The sequence below is a fragment of the Frankliniella occidentalis genome, unplaced genomic scaffold (assembly GCF_000697945.3).
Source record: "Frankliniella occidentalis isolate FOCC.00 unplaced genomic scaffold, Focc_3.1 Scaffold25, whole genome shotgun sequence".
Classification (NCBI taxonomy): domain Eukaryota; kingdom Metazoa; phylum Arthropoda; class Insecta; order Thysanoptera; family Thripidae; genus Frankliniella; species Frankliniella occidentalis.
In genome coordinates this window covers 143,948-165,335 of record NW_026267155.1, presented here as the reverse complement: position 1 = coordinate 165,335, position 21,388 = coordinate 143,948, and the positions used below count along the sequence as shown (strand labels likewise).

Below are 21,388 nucleotides of genomic sequence, written 5' to 3'. Positions count from 1 at the left end.
CCTGTATGGGAAATTGAATGACGTAAAATGAGAGAGTGCTAAGCCACGTGACTACGCTACGCCACCACCCAATCACACAGTGTCCGCTCTACAGCCGTCGGCGGCTTGACGATGACCGTCCCGACGGCTGACTTGATCTTGAGCGCGACGGGGGCGCGCCACGAGGTCGGACGCCCGAGGCCGCCGACGGTCGCCGACAGAGTGCTCAGGATGGCGAGCGCGAGCACGACACGAAGAGTGAACCCGAAACTCAGCTGACTCTGACGGAGGACTGGGCATCAAATTAGTGGATGGAAATTGGTAAGAATTCATAGTTACAACCGCATGCTCGACAGATCTCAAACTTTTCTTTTTCGACATCGACAGTGGAGTGTTCGTTTGTTCGATGAATGAAAGAGGTTTCGAGCACCGAGGACATCTTCAGAGCACTGTTCTGAAGATGACATCCCTACATGCGCCTTTCCTATGGTACCTTTTCCCTGCTGCCCCCCTGGCCTACTCACCTTCAAGCGCGTTAACCTCAAGTTGGCCCTGCTTCGCGAATGTCCACGCCACAGCAGCAGACCCACACCCTCTTTATCACTGGGTTGTACAGAAAGGCGCCATAACCTCCTTATTGGGCAGAGGCCGAGTCACCGAGTCAGAGCCCATCACCACTCTTACCACGAGCACCACACACGATTACGTTAGTTTCACTGTAAAAAGGGCCACACTCACGAAAACGGACACAGGTACGACATTCGACACGATTTTTTCCCCCGACATTCAAAGCGGATTTCTCACGGACCGACGACCGACGCGACGCAACGTACGTACCGATCGTACGGAAGACCCGAAACGACTGTGGACTGTGGAAAAAAATTGGCGATGGCAGTCCTGCCAGCCACTAAAAACAAAAAACAAAAACATAAAAGTATTGGTCGAAAAGGTAAAGGGATCGTTCGTTTGAAAGGTTGTGTTGAATTTGTGAAGAAGTAATAACTTTTACGTTTGTTTTTGTAAATTCAGTTTTTGCAAACAAACTTTTTTGGGGGGCGGTATGAGAAATCTATGTTATTGAGTAGTTGTCCAATTTCAATTTCTCATCTGTCGTGTTTCCTGGATTTTTGATGTTTGGTTTATTGTGGGTGTGTTAACATTCGTGTGTAATTCAATTTTTGAATGAATGAAATGTGTCATTCTCATCCGTAGTGTAATAATGTTTTTTTTTATGTGGATCTGAGCTAACTGAGTCAATTGTTTGTGATGACTCGATTCCCATCGGTGTCAGTGCCCCTATGTATTCTATCAAGGAGGTTGTTTACTATTTTCAACCTTGTGACAGCTGACCACCAGACTTAGCTATACCGGGGACGTTCTCGACATTCCTAAACGCGGATCGACGGCATGCCCTTCATTTCAACTCTACGCAAGGTCAGTAGCATTTCCTTGCCCTGCAGTTTGTACGTGCTGTGCACCTGTCTGGAGCCCATTCTATTCTTCTGGGTCCGATGAGTGCACTCCTTTTCTGAAACCTAGCAGCTGCCCATGTTTCTCCTCTTTTTATTCATGACACAACTTTTGAAGATTGGTATCTAAGAGCAGGCAGCGAAAGTGCGGTTTAACCTAAGGTACTTGAGTTCCACGTAACTTAGCAAAGTGGCTAGAGGCCCTACTCACAGTCTTCGTCTGAGTACCTTGACATGAACTCTGCTCTAGTTGATTGTTTCGTCAGTCATATAATGCAGCTTTCAAATTTTGGTTGCTACAGAGCTCTGACATATTGTCCAGAAGCACCTTTACAGGGACTCATTTCCTGAATCATACAGCAACAACCTATTGTGACTGTTCACCCCAAATTTACAATGCAGGGTGCACTGATCGTCTACCACGTTGCAATAGTCTTGTGTTTTAGACAGTCTCCAAGACTGTCTCTAATTTTTTCTGTTTCGCCATACATGTCAACCAGCGTACCTCGCCCCGCCCAGACGTCCCCGCCACGCCACGCCACGCCTTGGCTCGAGTTAACGCGCTGCGTTTACTTCGCAAATCGCAGCCGGAAACATGTTAGCCAGGAATGCAGTGGGTGCACGGGGTGGGGTGTGGTGGTGGGGTGACGGGGACGGGAGGGGGAGGGGCGTGGGGCCCAGGAAGTCCGGAGAGGGAGGGGGAAGCATGGGAGGCGCGCACCGTCATCCCCCTCACATGCAGCACGACGATGCACAGCAGCCGAGGGTTGAGGTGCACTGCAGTCGAGGGTTCAAGTGCACTGCAGCCGAGGGTTGAGCTGCTCTGCAGCCGAGGGTTGAGGTGCACTGCAGCCGAGGGTGCACTCAGCTGATGGTTGAGTGTTCCCTGTGCCCTGCAGCCGGGGATGCACTGCAGCGACCTCGGCAGCGACCGCCCCAGGACTGACCGGACCAAACGAACGCGCCAGATGAAATTCTCATAATTGGGTCACCGTGACGTCATGTGGCGTGGTCGTGGAGCATGTTAGTGGGTGTTCGTGACCATCATAAAGGAGTTCCCAATCGGGCATCGCTGATCGCCGATTCCTGACTTAACGTTCGTTTCTCTCTCTTTCTCTCTCGCTCGCTCGGCCACTTCCACATCAGTCGAGGTTCACGGACGGGTGCATTATAAAGTGGTCAGCGTGGTGCCGTTTCCCGCCCCCTTCGTCCCCCGCCCGTGCAGTCTACGAGCTGTCGTTAGCCATTCCGGGTGGGGCGGGCTGGGCGCGGTGCGGCGGCCGGGGCGGGGCGGGGCGGCAGGTACAGAGAAGAGGAAGGGGCAGAGGAACGCCCCTGCCGGGCCGCGTTGACCATAGGGTTAAGAAAGCGCGCGCTCCCGCTCGAGCAGTGGGAACTAACTGAACTGGCCAGTCAAGTTCACTAATACTACTACTCTGCCGACGTCGCCATCGTCAGCATGCCTTGCGAAATTTCTCATAATGCAGCGACAACCCACCGTGGTCACCATCACCATACATTTTGTAGCGAGCAGTCAGTCGCACCCAATCCCCCCGCTGCTGACGGGGGGTCGTACAGACGCTACGTGCCTCACGGGCGGGGTACAAATATCGTGGTACGCCAAGAAGGTTCTGAGTCTCTTCTGGAATTCATACCCCATGATATTTTCACTCTGGGGTTCAAATATCATGGTCCCCCTAGTAAGTTCTGAATCTCTTTTTGGAGTTGATAAGGAACCCCATGATATTTGTACCCCCAACCCCGGACTGGCCGCTGGTGCTGCGTGCCGTACAAGGCGAACCCACCCTGCTGCGGGCGTAGGCCCGGCGTCAGCGCCAGCGTCACCGCCAGCGGCCGCCATGCTGCCAAGTGTGAGGTCACGCGCGTGCGCGCCGTTGCCGGTGACCCGTTACCGGTGGCGTCACACGCAGATAACGGTCACTCTCGTTACGTTTTTATATTATTTTCGGTGACGTCAAGCGGAGCCAGAGCTTCGCGGATTGATAACGTTTCGATACCTTTTCTGCGTTCCACATACTCGCACATACTGGTACCCTTGCAGGGCACGGAGTTATTTTTGCAATTTATTTAGTTTTTAAAATTTACAATCTATAGACCATGTTGTAGACATTGTCCAGAATTGAATGCTTTATACAATTCTGGCAATTCGTTGTTTAGTGGTCAAATAGTGTTTGCTGCCAACTGAAACATGACGCCCAGTTTCATGTTGCACTTGTCACGTATCGGGGCGGGCCGTTTGCAGATTGCAATCAATTTATGGTCTGAGACCCCTAACCTTTTGCTGTTAGCTGTGGCGGACGATAGGCAGCGCGACCGCTGTAAGTAGGCGAGTTGTATCTCGGTTAACACCTCCACTGCGTCCCATCGGGCCGGAATTCCCCAAAATGTGTTCTTCATATTGGTACGTTGTTTCGTGTGCTTTGGTTTTCTTGAGTTCACCACGGCGCTTGTTTTGAGTATAATTCTCTCAACACAGGTGCAAACTCGAATGAGAACACAAAGTCTAAATGGGGATCAAAAGAGGGTGTGAGGGTGTCTATGAATGTCCTTCTAACCTCTGAGTACATACGTGAGAGGACTGTATACTGTATATTTTGACTTAAGGGCCAAAGTCGAAGTGACACCAATTTCGCATTATTTTAATTCGTTGGGGATGCCATTTTAAAATTCTAGTGTACGAAAAATGTACTGAAATCAGGCTTAAGTCGCACAGCTGCTGGACACTCCGCGGATTTACAGTGTCCAGCTACAGAGATGGTTGGTTTTACTGAATTAGCGTGCCTCGCAGGGCCGTGTCAATGGCCACCCTTACCTCCGCGCAGGCGCAGGCAGGGGCAGGGTGCGGCCCTAGTGTTTTCCTGCGTGGCAGTCGGCGGGCGGTGTTACCGATTTCATTTTCCACCCGATAGCCGCGCACACACTTGGTGCAGTTGGCAGGCGTGTATCCGGCCCAGTCCGGCAAACGGCCACGCCTGCCAACCCACTGCCCCGCACACCGCCTTGCACTTCCTGTTCCTCAAACTCGCGCGCGCCGCACAGCCTTGTGTCACGAGTCTCCTCAAAACGTATTGTATTGACATCGGCTAAAAGCGCGCGCGCGCCACGACTCTTTTGCGCGCGGCCAGTCGCGAGAGAGCGCCGCGGCTGCCGATTACTCGATCAGTACTGCCAACCGGAGGGAGAGAAAGCACGCCGCTCTCAATAAGGGGAACTTGTAGCGTATGTGTGTGTGCGCGCGCTCGCGCGCGTTTGTGCCGTACTTTTCTTTTTTCTTTTGTAAACTCAAAACTGTGACACTTTGGGTCCGGATGTGACTGTAAATCATAGCTGTACGCATAACAGTGTAAAAGCGAACACAAATTTATCTTCTATCCACACCGTAAAAAGTTTTCTTGATTTTACGAAAAAAATGTATCAAAATGCTTTATTTTTGACTTTGATGTAAAGCAAATTTCAGTTATTTTGAGGTATATTCCTTGAATTAACGGGATTTAGCCTTACGTGAAAGGCAAAATTTCCTTTGAAACAACGCAAGCATATTTTTTTTTACGTGAAATGATTTTTCCCAGATATTCTGGGTGCACGAGGTGTCAATCTACCCATTTTTCTAGAAATTGTCGTCAAGGACGACCAGCGAGAGAGTGGTGTGAGGTGAGGCCCCTCCCTGCCGACGAGTCGTCGCGGACGGACACGCTCCTTCACTCCCACCACTGTAAAAAAAAAGGAGCCGACAGTCCTGACTGTGACAACCGACGTCGTACTTCATTAAAAATGCAATTTAAAACAGTATTTTTAAAATTGCAAACTGCAGGGTGGAAGACTCGAAATAACAAGCTGTTAACGGTTGAAAACTGTTGTAAAAGTATAGGTGTATATTTTTACACGGGGTCCCGTCTCCCCGTCCAGCGGGCACATCCTCTCTTCTTTTTGACTTCCGCCCGTGCGCTTCATCCGTTCATTCAGTTTCAGGCCCATTCTCGAGAGGTGACATTCCCCCAGCCGGTCACTGGGGGCTTTGAGCTTGCCAAAAAATTACAAAGTCGTCTTCTATCGCGTCCTCGCGCAAAGTCACCGCAGAACTGTTGTATAGTGCTGTATCCAAGGAAATGAGGTGTTGCGGTTCTAAGAAAATGTAGCTACCGCGCCCCTACCCCTCAAAGTAGGGGAGGGGGAGGCTCTGACCGGGTGTGGCGCGGTCGTTTGGCACTCGGGCTACGCGTTCCGGGAGCGCCGTACGCCCAGCGCCCAGTAACGCCTTCTGCCAATAATGTGACTTGACGATTTCGAGCCGTGTAGTACTGACCTAGTCATAATGACACTGGATCAGATAAAGGGAGCAGATCAAGGATGTGGGTCACTGCGGCGCAAGCCACCCTGTGAACAAGCGCCGCCCGCACCAGACAGGACGACCAATTTCGGACTCACGTGTTTTTTGTTTATGTCTTTTTTTCACCACTTTCTTGCCTTTGACGTTTTTCTTGAGATTTTTTGGTGTTTTTTTTCGTATTTTTCTGGAAACTTGCCGTAAGCGAAGGGGTGCGTTCCACAACGACCGCCTGCTTCCCATTGCCTTTTGGCCGGAAGCGGCCGACGCCGCCGCTCTCCGCTTCCCCTGCTTTGCTCCGCGCTGGTCCGCTTGGTCCACACGCGCGGTAATTTCGGCTGGTCCGGCGCGCACTTTGTATGGAGAGAGAGAGAGAGAGAGAGAGAGAGAGAGAGAGAGAGGTGTCCGGACGTCCGCCGCCGCTCGCATAGGGCGCCCTTTACCCGGACGCAGCCACCTCTCGCGTGCCCGCCTGCTGCTCGCAATGCACATGGCGCTTGCTCGCCCGATGCCTGATCCGATCCGTGAAAGTTACGCGATAGGGGCGGACGAAAAACGCTTTGAAGGGAAATCGAATGGAGTGAGTGGGACGTAAGCATTAAAGTTTGTGTGTGTGTGTGTGTCTGTGTCTGTGTGTGAGTGTGTGTGCCGGGGAAGGACCACAACACTGCAAGCCGGCGGGCGCACAGCTCTGTTACCCTTATTCCGCGTCTCGCGTGTGTATAGTTGAAGTAGCACTACTAGTAGGAGTAGTACCTTTAGTTTGGCACCTTTTGGTGTTACCCTTTGGTACATTTGAGTACTGTCTTTCGGTCTTTGGTGTGCTTTCGAGCAAAATCCTTTGGAACCTACGAGTAGTCTCTTTGGAACTTCCGAACAGTAGTACCTTTTGTAACGTTTTAATAGTTAATTTGAGACTTTCCCAGTAGTTCCTTTCGAATAAGAAATGCCTTTTGGTACCTTCGAGTAGTAGTCTCTCTGGTACCTTTGAGCCGGTACCTTTCGGGGGCTCTAAAACCAACCGGGTGGCAGGGAGCCGCCCGCCCGCCGAGAGCGTGCCCGGTAAGGCGGTGAAATTACATTTCCGGCACTCCACTTTAACTGTTTTCGAGGGAAGACACAATTGAGGGTCCGGCCGGAGCAGCAGCACCGCAGCGGCAGTGAGAGTTTTCGGTTATGACTCTCTGGGCGGCAAGCATCCTCCTCCTGGACCGCGACACGAGAGTCCCCCCGGCCCGCGGCCCCTCGCCAAGGTCAGGCGTGTCCCGAACACTTTTCACGGGTCCGGATGTGGGCCGAGGGGGGGATCTAAATGGGGGCCACGACGGCGGCTCCGGGCGGGATGCTGGGCGGGACGATGGGTCCCATGGTGTACTCGCGTCTCCGCAAAGAAACCCGATATACGCTGTTGTTGTCGTCGGGGCCGTATGCGATGCGGCTTCTCACGAGTGAGAAATAGGGGGTGGGGGGTGGGAAGGGGGCTGTGATGAAAAAAGTTGAAGTCAATCTTGGGCGCATTTTGACTTTGACGCGCTCGATTTTAGTACTGCATGGCGCGGAAGTCATTAAATCCATTTAAGTAGAAAATGTGCCTAACGATCGACACAATCACCTAGTTTGTCGTTCAGGGACACAGTCAGTCCTTGGGGAAGTCCCACACTAATATTTCCGCTAGAAACAAAATTACACACTTGTCTGTCCCTGAGATCGCTGTATTTTCTCGATCATCTAAATTTTATTGCACTGCGCACCGTCTACCTGTTTGGATTCAAACGGGAATTAATTCCTGCTTTGACTTATGTTAATAATTGCGTTTATTTGAATGTTTTACTTTTTGTCTCATTGGTGCATCAGTCGGAGCTTATACTACCGGTAGATAAAAAAGTAAAACGGAAACCTTGATGTGTGGGATGAGCCACCTTGCGTTTCAAACCAAGAATTTACCTGTGCTTTACTCGGAGAAAAATCATTGTACAGTCAATAAGAATTCAAGTCTACATTCCGAAAAAAAAATCGGAAAATCAGAAAAAAAATATAAGAAAAATCAATGTACGCACTGGCAGGCAGGCAGGCGTATGAGTGGAAGGGGCGATGTGCCCGACAGTGTTTCTACACGCCGCCTAGAGCGCGCCGCCACCGCAGCGCCGTGGTGCCAACGCTCGGGCCGCGCTCGTCGAGTCTTCTGTCCTCGTCGCCTTCACGACGCCCGCCCTCGCGTATCCGGATGCAGTCTCGACCGCAGCGGCGGCGGCGACGACGCCTTCCAGTGTTGCCAACTGAAATGAATAATGCCTGCTAAACACCGCAGGGTTGCCTAATGTCATCAGCGATGTAGGCAATGTCACCCCGCCCGGGGCGCAGCCCGCACCTTCCTGGAGGAGGGTCCTCATGACCGTCCTCCTCTCCGTGTACCTCTCTCGTGACCCAGGGTGGAGTTCGTTGAGCCCGACGGTCTTTTCAACCGCATATTTTTCATCACCGCGGCTTTGGGATCGTCCAGAAGGAACGCGTCCGTTTTTTCTCAGATTCATTCGTCAAAAAACCGGGAGCTTGGCGCCTGCGAGACTGAGGGTAGGCCGCCCCGCAGTACACGCATGTGCTGCAGGCGAGATATTGCCTACCCACCAGGCGCTATGAGAGCTTGCAGAAGCTAGTCGTGGCTGATTCATAACGGCTGGATTATCCCCTTTAAAGCTTTGGGGTCGTGAAATTTACACCCTTAAGCTGTATGCCCCCCACCTCCCAACAGGTGACTAATGCTTGTGAGTGATCCACAGTTCTCATAAAGCATAGAGGCCGTCACTCTACGACAATTTTTATTGAGATTGTTCAATGGGGTGAAAAGGAAATTGTGAAGAGGTGGTTAGGGGTTAGTGTATCTCACTCCCCGAGCTACGTGCGTGAGTGCCAAAGCGCCCCGGGGGTATCGATCAGAGTATCGATAGTATCACTATCGATAAAAGCTCGAGTCCCGAGAAGTGTGGCGCCGAGTGAGATACCGCCGCAAGCCCCGCGCGGTCCGCCCGCGGTTTGGCTGTGTTTGTGGGGAGAGCGAGAGAGGGGGAATGACCGAGGGGTACTTTAACTCCAAAAAAAATCAGAGTGAAGCCCCTAAAAAATCAGAAAAAAAAACAACAGAAAAAATCAAAAAAGAATAAAAATAGGTAAGAAAAAAATTTAAGAATTCAAGAAAATCAGTGAAAATTAGAAAAATTGGTATACGCTTGAATTTCTACTGAAGTACCCCTTTGGGGTTGACACAGCAGTGGACACCACGCGGGCGGTCGTGGGCTACGCATCGCTCTACGCCCACCCCACACGTTCGGGACACGTGGTTCCGGCTAGGAGGGGGTGGGGCGAGGTGTGGTGGGGCGGGGCTACGTTGCTCCGGTTTCCAAACGGAATTGGGCCGACGACGCGGTGGCAAGCCCAAGCCGGCCACGGCGTAGCCCAGGCCAGCTCTGTGTCACACACACACACACACACACACACACACACACACACACTCGCAGTCTCTTGCTCACTCCCTCGCCCGGGACGCAGTGCGCGAGGAAGAGGACAACCGCAGGGCCCGGGGGAGTGTTTTAAACGCACCCAGACCGTGGCATGGTCCTGGTCCGTGGTCCGGGTGCCGGTCCGGGTCGAGTGGACCGGCCAGCCGCCCCCTGCACCCGCGCCGTGCCGCTCCAGGCCCGCGCCCCGCCGCGCCCCGCCACGCCGCGCCACGCCCAGCAGCCGCCGCAGCCGGTTTCCATTCATCGTCATGATGCAATTGTTTGGGACGAGCGGTGAGCGATGATGTAAGGAGTAGCGGGGGACCCATGCGCGGGGGCGGGGCGGGGAAGGGCGTTGTGACCAGATGCATTCTCGGAAACCGTGATCGCCATCATATGCGCGTCTCAGTGACGGACTTGAGCGGGATGACCCTCTTGCACTGGACAGCCACTGCTCTCGATTTCTTATCGAGATATGCCATTCCACCACACCTTCTCTTCTACTCTGGAAACTCAAGTCAGTGTGATGAATAACAGGTGTAGGTGCAATACTAGGTTTATCACTATAGCAACTTATTCCACATGTATCACTTCTATACAAGTGTTGGACCATTCGTGGCTCACACAGGCTCACACTTCCGAGCGCGAGTATGGTCTCACGGTTGTCAGTGTGATAAACACAAGTGGTATTACAGCTGCAAGTATGAGACACCTGGCAATGCACTTTCAACCGTCATACTGTATCGCACTTGAGTTTCCAGAGTGCGATGTTGGTTCGCCCAGTTAGCCAATGTGACCCCCCCCCCCCCTTTCCCTTTTTCACCTCTTTCCCTGCTGTTGCATGATCAATAGAAATATGTAAATAATGCAGCAGTATGTGGTCGGGCCTTCCTAGACCATTCAAGCGCGCTTAACTTTTTTTAAACCCCCTCACCTCGTGTCGTGCAACAAGAAGAGAGCTATTGTATGGAAATGATCGGTCAAATGGGGCGCCCGCACCCCGTGGCCAAAAATAACGTTGATCCGCGCAGGAAGGAAATCGAGGTGCACCTCTGAGCGTTATGCCGTGAGGCGAGGGTAGTCTAAGGGGTGCCTTCTTGTACCTTCTTGTACTTCATCGCGATCACACCTTCTGTGGCAGAGCACCTTTAAGCTTCCGTATAGGTCGGTCTTGTAGGTACAGGTGTGCTAAATGATTCCAGGACATTCCAGGAAATCCTCATTATACGACCCTTGTAGTTGAACCCTTGACGAATGAAAATTTCACGCCCAAGAAAAAAGTGCGACATGCGACATGCACTCCGAAAAAAAAATGGGATGAGGTTGAGCTTTATTGTCATAGTTTTCTTGTTATTGTTATGTTGTAGTTTGCTCTGTACACTGAAGGGTGCGTCTGTTTCATAACCCTTCCAGGCTTGCGTCCCCGATGGCAAAAACACAGATTTTGCCTGAGCGGGAAAGATTTCGTGTGGGATATCTCGAACAAGAGGCGCGGTATCGCGGACAAGTATCTTTCTCGCGAGTATCTCGAACCGAGTATCTCGAGCGGGTATCTCGAGCCGTGTCATCGCCTTCTCCCCCTCTTGTGCCTCTGTCGCACGGAACTGCTGGGCTGGGGTGAAAGTGGCCGGGAATGTGAGAGATGACCTTGAGCGGACGGCCCCGCGGCACTTCTGTCTGTGGGGGGCTGCGGCGCCTCGCGGCCGAGCTCGCGGGGGTGCGGGTGGGGTCAGCTTGGCGGCCGCGACCCCGGGTGTGCTCCCGCCGGGCCTCCCGCGGGGTCAGCGTCAGGGGCGCTTTCTCAGATAGGGGGCCAGAAGATCCCGTACAGTGCTATCAAAGAGGAAAACACGACTGTCAGAACTTTTAGCACCGCGGATTAAAAATGAACTGGATAGACTCAGGTAATCGGTACACCATTGTAATTTTTTAGCTGCTCCAATTTAATAACCTTGTAGGCGTAGGTAATGCGAAATGCCACTTAGCTGTACATCATAAATGCACATTCAGCGTTTTATTTATTAATTGTTATTTTCGTGCGTAGGTGTAAAATTCCTCAGCTGAGTTGACGAATTGCTTATCACGAAACTGAATTTTATTTTTCTACTTGTGGGCACAGCACAACACTAGGTGCCGCCACCTGGGGCTGCCTGCCTATAGGCATGAATAATGAGCCTTGTCTACTGGGGGCGATAACCATACGCCGAGACAAAACCTTTTTAAAAATATCCACTTATATTATAGAGTGACTGATGTGTTCCGTGAATTCCACACTCTGCGATCTCCGTAAACAAATAAACGTCGTGCCTAATACACCTGGTACACTGGAAGTTTATCCACTCTGAAAAATATTCACAGTTTCGTCACTGCTCCGACCGGCTCGGATCACTCGGTCCCGTCACACGAGAGGCTGGTGACAACACACGCGGCACCTTTTCCCATTTCCGTGACCTTGGCATTTGCAGCGAACTGCTCATCGGGACGAAAATTCTGCTTCGACTGCCGAGGGACGAATGACTGGGGACGACACACCGAGCAGGTGGCGGAAGGCGCGCGCGGGGCTCTCCTTCGGCGAGGACGGCGATATTATGGAAGGACGTCTCGGAGAGCAGCGCGACGACCGACTTGAAGGTTTCCATCGAAGCGTCGGGCTATTCTCTTCATTCTACACCAATAAGCAGTTTATTTTGAAGAAAACAGACAGCGGACTGTCACAATAGCCATTGCCTTATATAATTTTTTTTTATTTTTATTTTTTAGTTTTTTGTAATTCTGTGACAAAGCGAATTTATGTGTTTATGTATGTGTATTTCTCGTCCACAAAACTACTGCCACGCTTCTAGTGACCGCCACCCCCCTCCCCCATCCTCGCCAGGTGTGTCGTGCTCTGGTTTCCTGTTTCCCCCGGCCTGGTCCTGGTCTAAGATGACACACGCCGTGCGCGCTCCAGGCCCCCAGCCGGATGTAACTTGAACTTTCGCGCGCCTCGGGTGTCCTTGGGGCACCTTGGGCACCCCGCACAGATAGCGCCGCCCTTGACCTTGTGTGTCTGTGTCTGTCTGTCTGTCTGTCTATCTGCCCACGCATCACTTGCTCCACAGCAGCTGTGTTTCTGGTCAACTAAACGTTTTCCAGCTATTTAATGGAAGGAGTCGTTTGTTTGGTGCGTTTACGATGAGACTCCTCGAGGCGCCCCCACCCGCGGCGCCGCCCAGCAGCCGGCAGCTGCAGTCGCAGCAGGTGGAGGAGTAGAAGGAGGGGGCTGCGCGAAGGCGTCAAATTCCATTGTTTTCCACTCCCCGGCGAGGATAACGAGAAGAGATTTCTATGGATGTTAATCAAATTAGAGGCCCATTGAAGATGGTCGCGTCGTTCCACCCGTTCTACGCTCTCCCGGCCGTGGTATGCTATGCGTATGGGTGGTTCCTCCACACTCTGGACATAAAGGAGCTTTGTGAAGAAAGACCGCCCCTCGACGGTCGGCTACGACAGCGCACACGCGGTCAGTGCCAAAGCACCGTACCGTGAGTAGCTTCCTTAATAAACTGCCGTTCACAGCTAAAAAATATCTTATTTTTAGTAATCACGTGGAAGAAGAAGGAGAAGGAGAAGGAGAAGGAGAAGAAAAAGAAGGAGAAGGAGAAGAAGAAATGGGATTTTCTGAAAATTCAGTGATAAAAAAAACTAACGGGAAATGACAGCCATCAGCAGGGAGGGGAAACAAACGTCCCGACGCTGGTCCGGTGCGGCGGGGCAGGGGGAGGGGGGCAGGTCAGCGTTAGTATGCATTGTCGCCGTGTCGTCACGCGTGTGCATTGTGCATCGGCATTGTCTCGGGCGGGGCGGGGCGGGGCGCGCAGGACCCGGAGCCACACCCCAGTCACCCACCGACTGTTGTTCGTTACGCCGCCAAACTCTTCGTAGAAAATGCGACAAAAATGATCGTGGCCGCGGTGGGCGCTGAAAGACATCATCTAGAAAGAATTAGCTACTTGTTCCACATTAGCTTGAAATAAGTAATGTTCTTGTTGGTTTTATTTTGTTTTGTTACTGCTTGTTGTCACTACTCCTTTGCCTGATCTAAGGTTTGCAAGAAGGATCTCTTCAACCTTTCTACCCCTCCCCCACTCCCGCCCTCTCATACGCTTTTGTGGGTGTGCGCATGTGTGTGTTAATTAAGTAAACCCACAGACCCACTCACTCAGGAAGAAAACAATCACCGTATCAAACAAGCGTACATCATGCACCTATAGGCGCTCTCTCTCTCTCTCTCTCTCTCTCTCTCTCTCTCTCTCTCTCTCTCTCTCTCTGCGCACAATACAAGACAAAGTTCTGGCCACCCACGTCTCCAACGCCCCAGCAGTGTTACCTCACACACTCACACTTGTCCTGGGCGTGCTCGTCCCTGCCCTGCTCTGGCAACACACAAACACACACATTGTAGTGTTGGCCAAAATGCTCAGACACTGCGAGCAAATTTAACTTCTTTTAAAGGCGATCACGTGCGAAAAACGAAAATCACCGGAGGACCTTTGACAACTCCAATCTTGACTTAAATATAGCATTTAAAACAAGTTGGATCATCTACTTGACTCTTGAGGAAAACATCAACTATATCCCAATGAATCCTTTTTTCCAAAAATGTCGTCTCTCCATTATTACTATTATTATTATTATTATTATTATTATTATTATTCACTTTCGCGCACTCGTTGACGTCACTTCGCATGACGGCGGCGGCGGTGGTCTCTGGCGAAGCGCGGCGGCGCGCTCGACTTTCCAGAAGAGGCCAACCACGACGCGGCGGCTGGAGCGGCTGCAGCGCAGAGCTTCTCCAGCGGCACCTCCAGGGCGAGAGGAAAAACGGCGGGAGCGCGCGGGCCCGGGCGCCCTGCGCGAGTGCAAGAGAGAAGGGGCGAGTGCGGTGGGCCCGGCGCGGCCCGCGAGTGCGAGAGAGAGAGAGTGCAGGGCGCTCTTGATTAATTAAGCGGTGTCGCCACTCACGGAGCGGTTTCATTTTTTCGCATGACAACACTGCGCGGCCTGGGGTGCAGTGAGGTTAGAGGCGAGACGTAAGAAGAAGAAGAGAGGTTTGTTGCAAAGTGCTAATAAGTGCGAGGCTGTAGTGGGTGGGTCGCAGCACCCGGCCGGGCCGGTGGCGCGCACAGAGTGTCGGGAACACCTGCGAGAACGTCGTACACGCGTAAGTGTGTTCAATTTCCTCTCACCCACTTGTCCAATTATTATTTTTTTAAATCTACAATTTTAAAGGTTTTTTTTTTTTTTAAAGTTTCGGAGTGACACCCATTTACAGTTTTAAAAACACGATTTTTACAATAGTGGCTGTAGGCTCAGTGCAGATGTGTGCATGTTCCTTGTAATTCCATACATGCTATGGAATCATTTCGCACACCTGTACGGGCACGAAGAGTGCCAAGGGGAATGCACCAATGGACAGGTGTGTGTATGTGACACGCTTAACACGCTTATTGTGTGTTGGCTCTGTTGGTCCGCCTGCGCCTGTTCCGCATCCCGGAGTCCTATTGCTTTACCGGGAGAGCGGAAGATGTGGCGTTCCCTTTAATCCTAGATCATTTCAACATTGTTTTTGTTTGGGTTTTTTCTCTCTCCGAATTATATGCACGCCGAAGGGAAGTTTAGCCAACTGCAATGGAATTGTTGTTGGCAACACTGTCTTCCTTAGGCTGCTTTTGTGTATTCCGCCGCCGTTTTGATAATCATACCACGATGGTGCCTCCTCCTGCGCCCCCCCCCTCCCCCTCCATTTCCCTCACTCCCCCTTCCCAACTTCCGGCGTAACCCCTGACGTCGCGTCCGGCCGCGCGTGCAGAGACTACCAGTTGCTGGACACCGTTGGGTCAAGGGCTCAAGCAGAAAGACAAAAAAAGGCACGTTGAAAGCGATTATAAACGAAGATAGCATGACTTTTGGGCGTGTGCGGCTTAGCTTTACAGAACCGCTCGGCGCCCAAGCACTGTAACTGCCCATTGTGGGTACACTTCAATCTCACTTTTATTGCCCCCATTAACAACCTAATGTTTATGTCACGCGTCACGTGCAAAGTGATCCATTCTGTAGCATGGTCGAGACATTGTACGGACGCGATTCCGTGTACGTCATATGCTTGGGACAAATTTTTCCGCATTTTATTGGGAGACTTTGTATCCAAGCTGATACAAATTTTCAGCGACGCTGTACCAATTCAACGTCGAGAGAGGCCGAGGTGAGGTGATAACAGTCCCCTTGACCCGAAATGACCCCAGCGCTGGGGAAAGACGGATCAAGCTGATGAAACAAGAAGATTTGATTATCGGGAGGAAAAAAGCATTACTGTGACTCGGACAATTTCCTCCGCATAAAACGCTGAGCGCGACACGGCAAGAGTCAGACGAACTTTCAAGACTCAGCTGTGCAGTTCGGAGATTCTTCGGTTCTGACAAAATTCACACGGTACGACAAATCTTTGCTTTGGATTGGGAATTTTAAAATGTAGATCAATTATGTACTGTGCTAATCTAAGTGCCTAAATGTTCTGCAGTTTGTAAATGGGAAACTTGTTCTTCAATTTGTAAGTAATGAACTACAGCGTTCATCAACTGCAACTGGATCAGATTTTTTATGACAAACTTTTTAGATCAGCAATTGAAACTGCAGAACTTTATAGTTCGACACTTCCATCTGCTGAACAAATTTTGCCACATACAACTGCATAACACGTATGCACTTAGATCAGCCTACAGTGTGTGTGTGTTCTACGCTGGTCTTTTTTCTGGTTACACTGTACTGCATGCACGTGCGCACGGTTTGCTTTAAGGCCCCTTGCTGATATTCGCTCGGATATTCGGTAGGCAAGCCCGCCCCGCCCGCACCCATTCTGAGAAATAATGTTTAGGGGTCTCGGGTCTGAACTTAACTTTCTATCTAAAACTTAAATCGTTTGTTCGCGTACTATTGCCTGCCTTGTATCTGCAGATGCCATGGTATTCAACGGATTTTTTAAAATCCTGCATCCTCTATTTTTGTGTTTTGTTGTACTAATTCTCGATTTCTCTTGCTTTTTTAGGTGCCTGGCTGGGTTGAACCCATTTGCAACTCTAATGAACGGAACCATAAAATGAAATTCAAAATGTCGAAGTTTTGTGTACATATATTACTATTGCTAATACCCTTGGCAGCAATAGAGTCCAGTAAGGATACGATTTGTACAAAATGTGCCCCAAAGGTAGAAGAAGAGCCCCCTGTAACGGTTTGGCAGCCGGATGTCTGTTATTATTTTGATCCAAAGGCAAAAAAGCGAGTCCCAATGCCCGCGGCGGCGTCCGCGCCAAAAGGTTCTGATACTTTAGTCATCGATGGTGAAGAACTTCAGGCCACACGGCATCACATCATCCCGATGAATACCTTGCGTAATTTCTTCAACAAAGCGCACGATGTTCACGATTTTTCGAAGGAAATGAATGAGTTCTTGGCCAGCAGAATTACAGCCATTGTAAAGTATTTTGCAGAACATCCTTCGGTCGGAGCGTTCTCTGGCGGTAAAGCACCTGGCATTGCGGCTCCTTTTAATACTGACCCCAACGTCCGCATGCTCTGTGCTTTCGCGTGGATGCCGGGCAACTTGTTCTACGGACCTCCCCCGCACCTTCGTGCTGACGACCGCGGCGACAGGCTTGATGTAGCAGCTAGGCAAATCACCGGTAACAAAGCTTTCGAAGTGTTGTCACGTCTCGACGAAAACATGGGAAAGTTCATCAACGACAAAAACTTCCGCACGACGGAAAATTTTGACAAAATTATGCTTGATGTTCTGGCGGTGGCCGCGTCTAGAGACAGTCCTTACGGGTTCATTGAATCCGATTGGGAGCCCGTCTTAAAAAAGAAAAAGAAGATGTTTAGAATTATTAGAGCACAATATCCTAAAGCGATCGAACCTAACCCGCAACGGAAAGTGCCCCGACGAAAAGGGTTTCCCAACGCTCCTACCGCGACTAACGGAGAACAATACTCTAAAGAAGATTACTTGAAGTCCGCCCAAGCGGTGTGTGAAACGCTCACCAGGGCTGAATCAACCCCGCAGCCCCCGAAGAACAACTCGGCCGAGGGAAGTCAGGTGAAGTCGGACGATCGCGGACGTCAGGGTGGCAAGGGCCGTCGAGGGTAGTGCCGTACGAGGATTTGGTACCCTTGTTTGTGCACATTTTGGTGGAGTCTTGTTCGCCATTATTTAAAGGCATGCGTAGAATTTATCCGGTGCCAACGGACAGCGTAGAGTAGAACTAGACAAAATGTATCTCAATTTAATCTGCAAACAAATGTAAAAAAAACCACACAAAAAAACACAATAAAACCAATCCTATTTTTTAAAAGTGTGGTCGGAAGATTTTAATAGTATATACTAGATTTTTTTATCCTAGTCCATGATTCAATTACAAGAAAAAAAAGCACCCGGTGCAAGGCGCCTGCGATTGCCGGTCTAGGCAACCCAGCGTGATCCAGTGCACGCGTGTGTTGCGGGCTTGCCTATCCCCTTTCTGCAGGCGTCCGGGACTGTGGTGGCCGTGCTCGTACTACGTTACGTACCGAAAAAAGGGGGGGGGGGGCAAATATTATGGCACTGTTCGGTATGTCTACACACTAAAATCTTATGAACATTTTTGTTCATAGTTACTGATTTCTGTAAACATGCTCGGCTTACGCATTTTTTAATGCGCCAGTATGAAGAAATTAGTGCATTCTGGCGTATTAAAAACTGCGCAAGCCGAGCATGTTTACATAAATCAGTAACTATGAACAAAAAAGTTCATAAGATTTTAGTGTGTATGGAGCAGAGCCACAATGACATTTGTACCCCGGGACTCAAATGTTATATGGTCATATGGACTCCGATGGAGATGAGACTCTTTGTCTCTACATAATAGGTTTACCCCCTCCGACTGGCACGTAACCTAGTATACGAACGATCGCCAACCTATTAGCAACCTGTGTTCACCGAGAGATTAGTTCGCTCCAAGTAATCAATAGCCACCTTTTAAAAACACACATGAAAAAAAGAAAAACCACCGGAGAAATTTAGGGAGGGGGTGAAACAACAAAAATCAAGAACGAATCAAGAAAAACGCTGTGTTTTTATTTGCTCACGCCGGTGACTTGGAGGTTAGGGTGCTGCGGCCAGGGCAGCCACCTCCCCGGCGTGGGCCGCGGGCGCGCGCGCCGGCCCCCCCTGGCCGCCCGGCGGCGCCACCGTCGCCGGTGCTGCGGCGGTGGCCGCGGCAGCCGCCCCTGGAGGCTCGGCGGGCGGCGGGCGGCGGCGGGCGGCGCGGTGCACTACTATAAAGGGCGGCTCGCCGTGGACCGGGTAGCAGACAGTCTGACCCGAAGCCATGAAGAGCATCGTGCTTGTGTGTTTCGCCCTCGTGGCCGTCGGTACGTACTACCGAGAGTGCCTCTTATTGTGCTTCGTCTTCGTCTTCCCTGTGTGACGTCAGCAGCCCCCCAGGACTCAATTGGATATATACGACTTCCTGTGCCGCCAAAGTGCAATATCCGCTGTTCTCGATCATGTTTTTTCATGTTTCCGCAAAAGTGACGCGCTCCTCTGCCTCGTGGGACTTTTTTTGTGATCGATGCGGTTCAGTGCAGCGGTTTGTGGTGCATCAGTGTTTTAGCGAATCAGTTTTTTGTTTGTGGGTGTGAATCTGTGTTGTTAAGCACAGCTACTTATATCGTGCCCTCAAGTGAAAGTTATTAAGCCGTAATTTGTCCTTTGTTTTATTCTGACTTTTTTGAACAAACCGTTGCTAAAGGTTTAAAAACAAAAACATTTTTATCTTCTGAACTTTCATTATTATTATATTTATATCATTATATATTTATATCATATATTGAAATAACTAGTCGTGATAAAAAATGTATTCTGTGAAGTGAGCTCTTTTCGCATTGTTTTTAACGTTGTTGCTATTATCTGGAGAAGTGAAAAATGTCATTCTGTAGAAATGAAGCACTAACGTATTTTTGCATTTCGACGTTGTGCGTCAAATCTCTGCACTGTCCCCGCCCGCATTGATCACTTGCGTTGTCTGCCTCTCGCGCGAGCAGTGAATGCTCCAATTGCACAAATTTGAGAATTTGCCCATCGGGTCGCGTGCCGTTGTTTGTAGCACGTTTCAAGTGTGTGACATACATTGTGAGGCATCTGTTGTGCGCGTTTGGTTGTCAGCAAAGTAGAGTCAGTAAGAGCTAGGAGTTGGGCATTTCGTTTTCCATTTGGGTTTGTGTTAGTGCCGGTTTAAACAACATTGTTGCACATTTGTGTGTGTGTGTGAGGGAGATAGATAAGGTTAGTGATCGCGTTGGGCAGGATTTGTTGCTGCTATGAGGGAGATAGAGACAGTGCAAGGCCTCGGTGAAAGCGACGCTGAGCTGTGCTCGAGTTCTCACGGCTGTCTACACCACTTGTTCGCGGCGACACTCGTGGCGTGCAGCCTCCCCGGCAGCCAGCGGAAGTGCAGCGCGAAAAGTGAAGCACTAACGAGGAAATTCAACAGACAGGCGCCTTTTTTGTGTTCTTGTATCTTTTACAAAGTGAGAACAAAATGGGCTCGTTAATTAGGGTTACTGTTTTAACGGTGAACTGCAGCTGAAGAAAGAGTATAGTGTGTCACTCTTTGAACGTCAGGTTAGGCCTTTAGTCTGCTAACTCATTAATTCCTGATACAGTTTTTTTACGATCGACTTTCGATGCCATCCTCTCCTGCGCGGCCGTTTCACTTCGCTCTTATGGGAATGTCGTCCGGTCACAAACTCTCGATTTCCTTTTCGAAAGAAATCGTTTTTGCGTCCATAAAATGTCGAATCAAGAGGCGATCCACTTCCGAAAATAGTAAAAATCGCAACCAGGCGGAACGGGGATATGCATGTTTGGCTCGTTAACCGACCAGTCCATAAAAGTTTTCGTGTGGATTTACTCGACTTTTTGATATTCTCTCTCTCCTCTCTCTCTCTCTCTCTCTCTCTCTCTCTCTCTCTCTCTCTCTCTCTATCTCTCTGTCGCTTCCCCCTCGTCTCTATCTTTTTCTCGGCTCGGATGTGACTCTCTGAAGTAACTTGCGCTAGTTACCTTTTCTCGTCCGATCGCCTCTGCATCGGAAATGCGCAGGGCGTGGCGTGGCGTGGTGCTGTGCGGCGCGGTGGAGCGGGGTGGGGAGGAGGAGGGGGGGAGCGGAACGGAAAGCTCTAGATACGGCCGCCACCTCCAGCGAAAGGAATCGGGTGTGGTGGTGGTGGTGGTGAAGGGAGGAGTCTGCGAGGGAGGGGGGGAGGGGGCATTGGCCTGGCGCTGTGTCCACGTAGCCTAGCGTCACCCGGCGTCACCTCAATGCATAGCACAAACAGGTGAATTATTTTGAAACGTCCAAACAGTTTTCCGCCTCGTTGACGTCGAGCATTTTTAACACGCCAGTATGAACAAATTTGTTCACACCGGCGTATTATCACTTAACTATGACTAAAAATGTTCATAAGCTTTTAGTGTGCACACGTGTTCTATAATTGACAGTCAACACTGTAAAAAATATATATAAATTTACAAAAAATTTGTAAACTAGAATTATAATTTAAGTTGTAAATTTACGAGAGCACAGTTTTTTACTCGTCAATGGATTTTAAGTCGATACGTACTGCAGGTATTTTTACGATTACAAACTGCAATTTTACAACTTGCGTTAAGAATTTTTTTCCGGTAAACCTTCATATTGTTTTCCTCATATGAATCGCCAAGAATTTTCATAAGATTACCCCTGAAAGATGCTCGTACCTTTTGAACGTTATCCAAAGAGTGTGCGTGAATAACGAACTGACTCGAGTTGCCATAGCCACACCTTGGCAGGCCCCGGCCCACGACCTCTTCAGATCCGTGCGTCCTCGCGAATAATAAAATGAAACTGTTTCGTCAAAACCGTTAACGCAAATTTTTATTAGTCTTGTTTTATTATTTTTTAATGGATTTCCTCGTATCCGTGTGTATGTGGCGCTGGACACATTGTGTGTGTGTGTGTGTGTGTGTGTGTGTGTGTGTGTGTGTG

At 50.2% G+C, this 21,388-nt stretch overlaps 1 protein-coding gene across 3 annotated transcripts in view; it reads left to right on the top strand.

Moving 5' to 3' along the window:
- The first annotated feature begins 275 nt into the window (after positions 1–275).
- Positions 276–21,388, top strand: part of LOC113213719 (protein obstructor-E) — a 35,753-nt gene continuing 14,640 nt past the window's right edge. For 2 of the 3 annotated variants that reach the window (XM_026432857.2, XM_052265216.1), the window contains exon 1: positions 18,615–18,731. In XM_026432857.2, the coding sequence (XP_026288642.1) occupies positions 18,689–18,731 (43 nt within the window). In that variant the 5' untranslated portion in view covers positions 18,615–18,688. Of the gene's footprint in view, positions 301–18,614; positions 18,732–21,388 lie in introns of those variants that run through there. The other variant, XM_052265217.1, reaches the window with a different exon arrangement.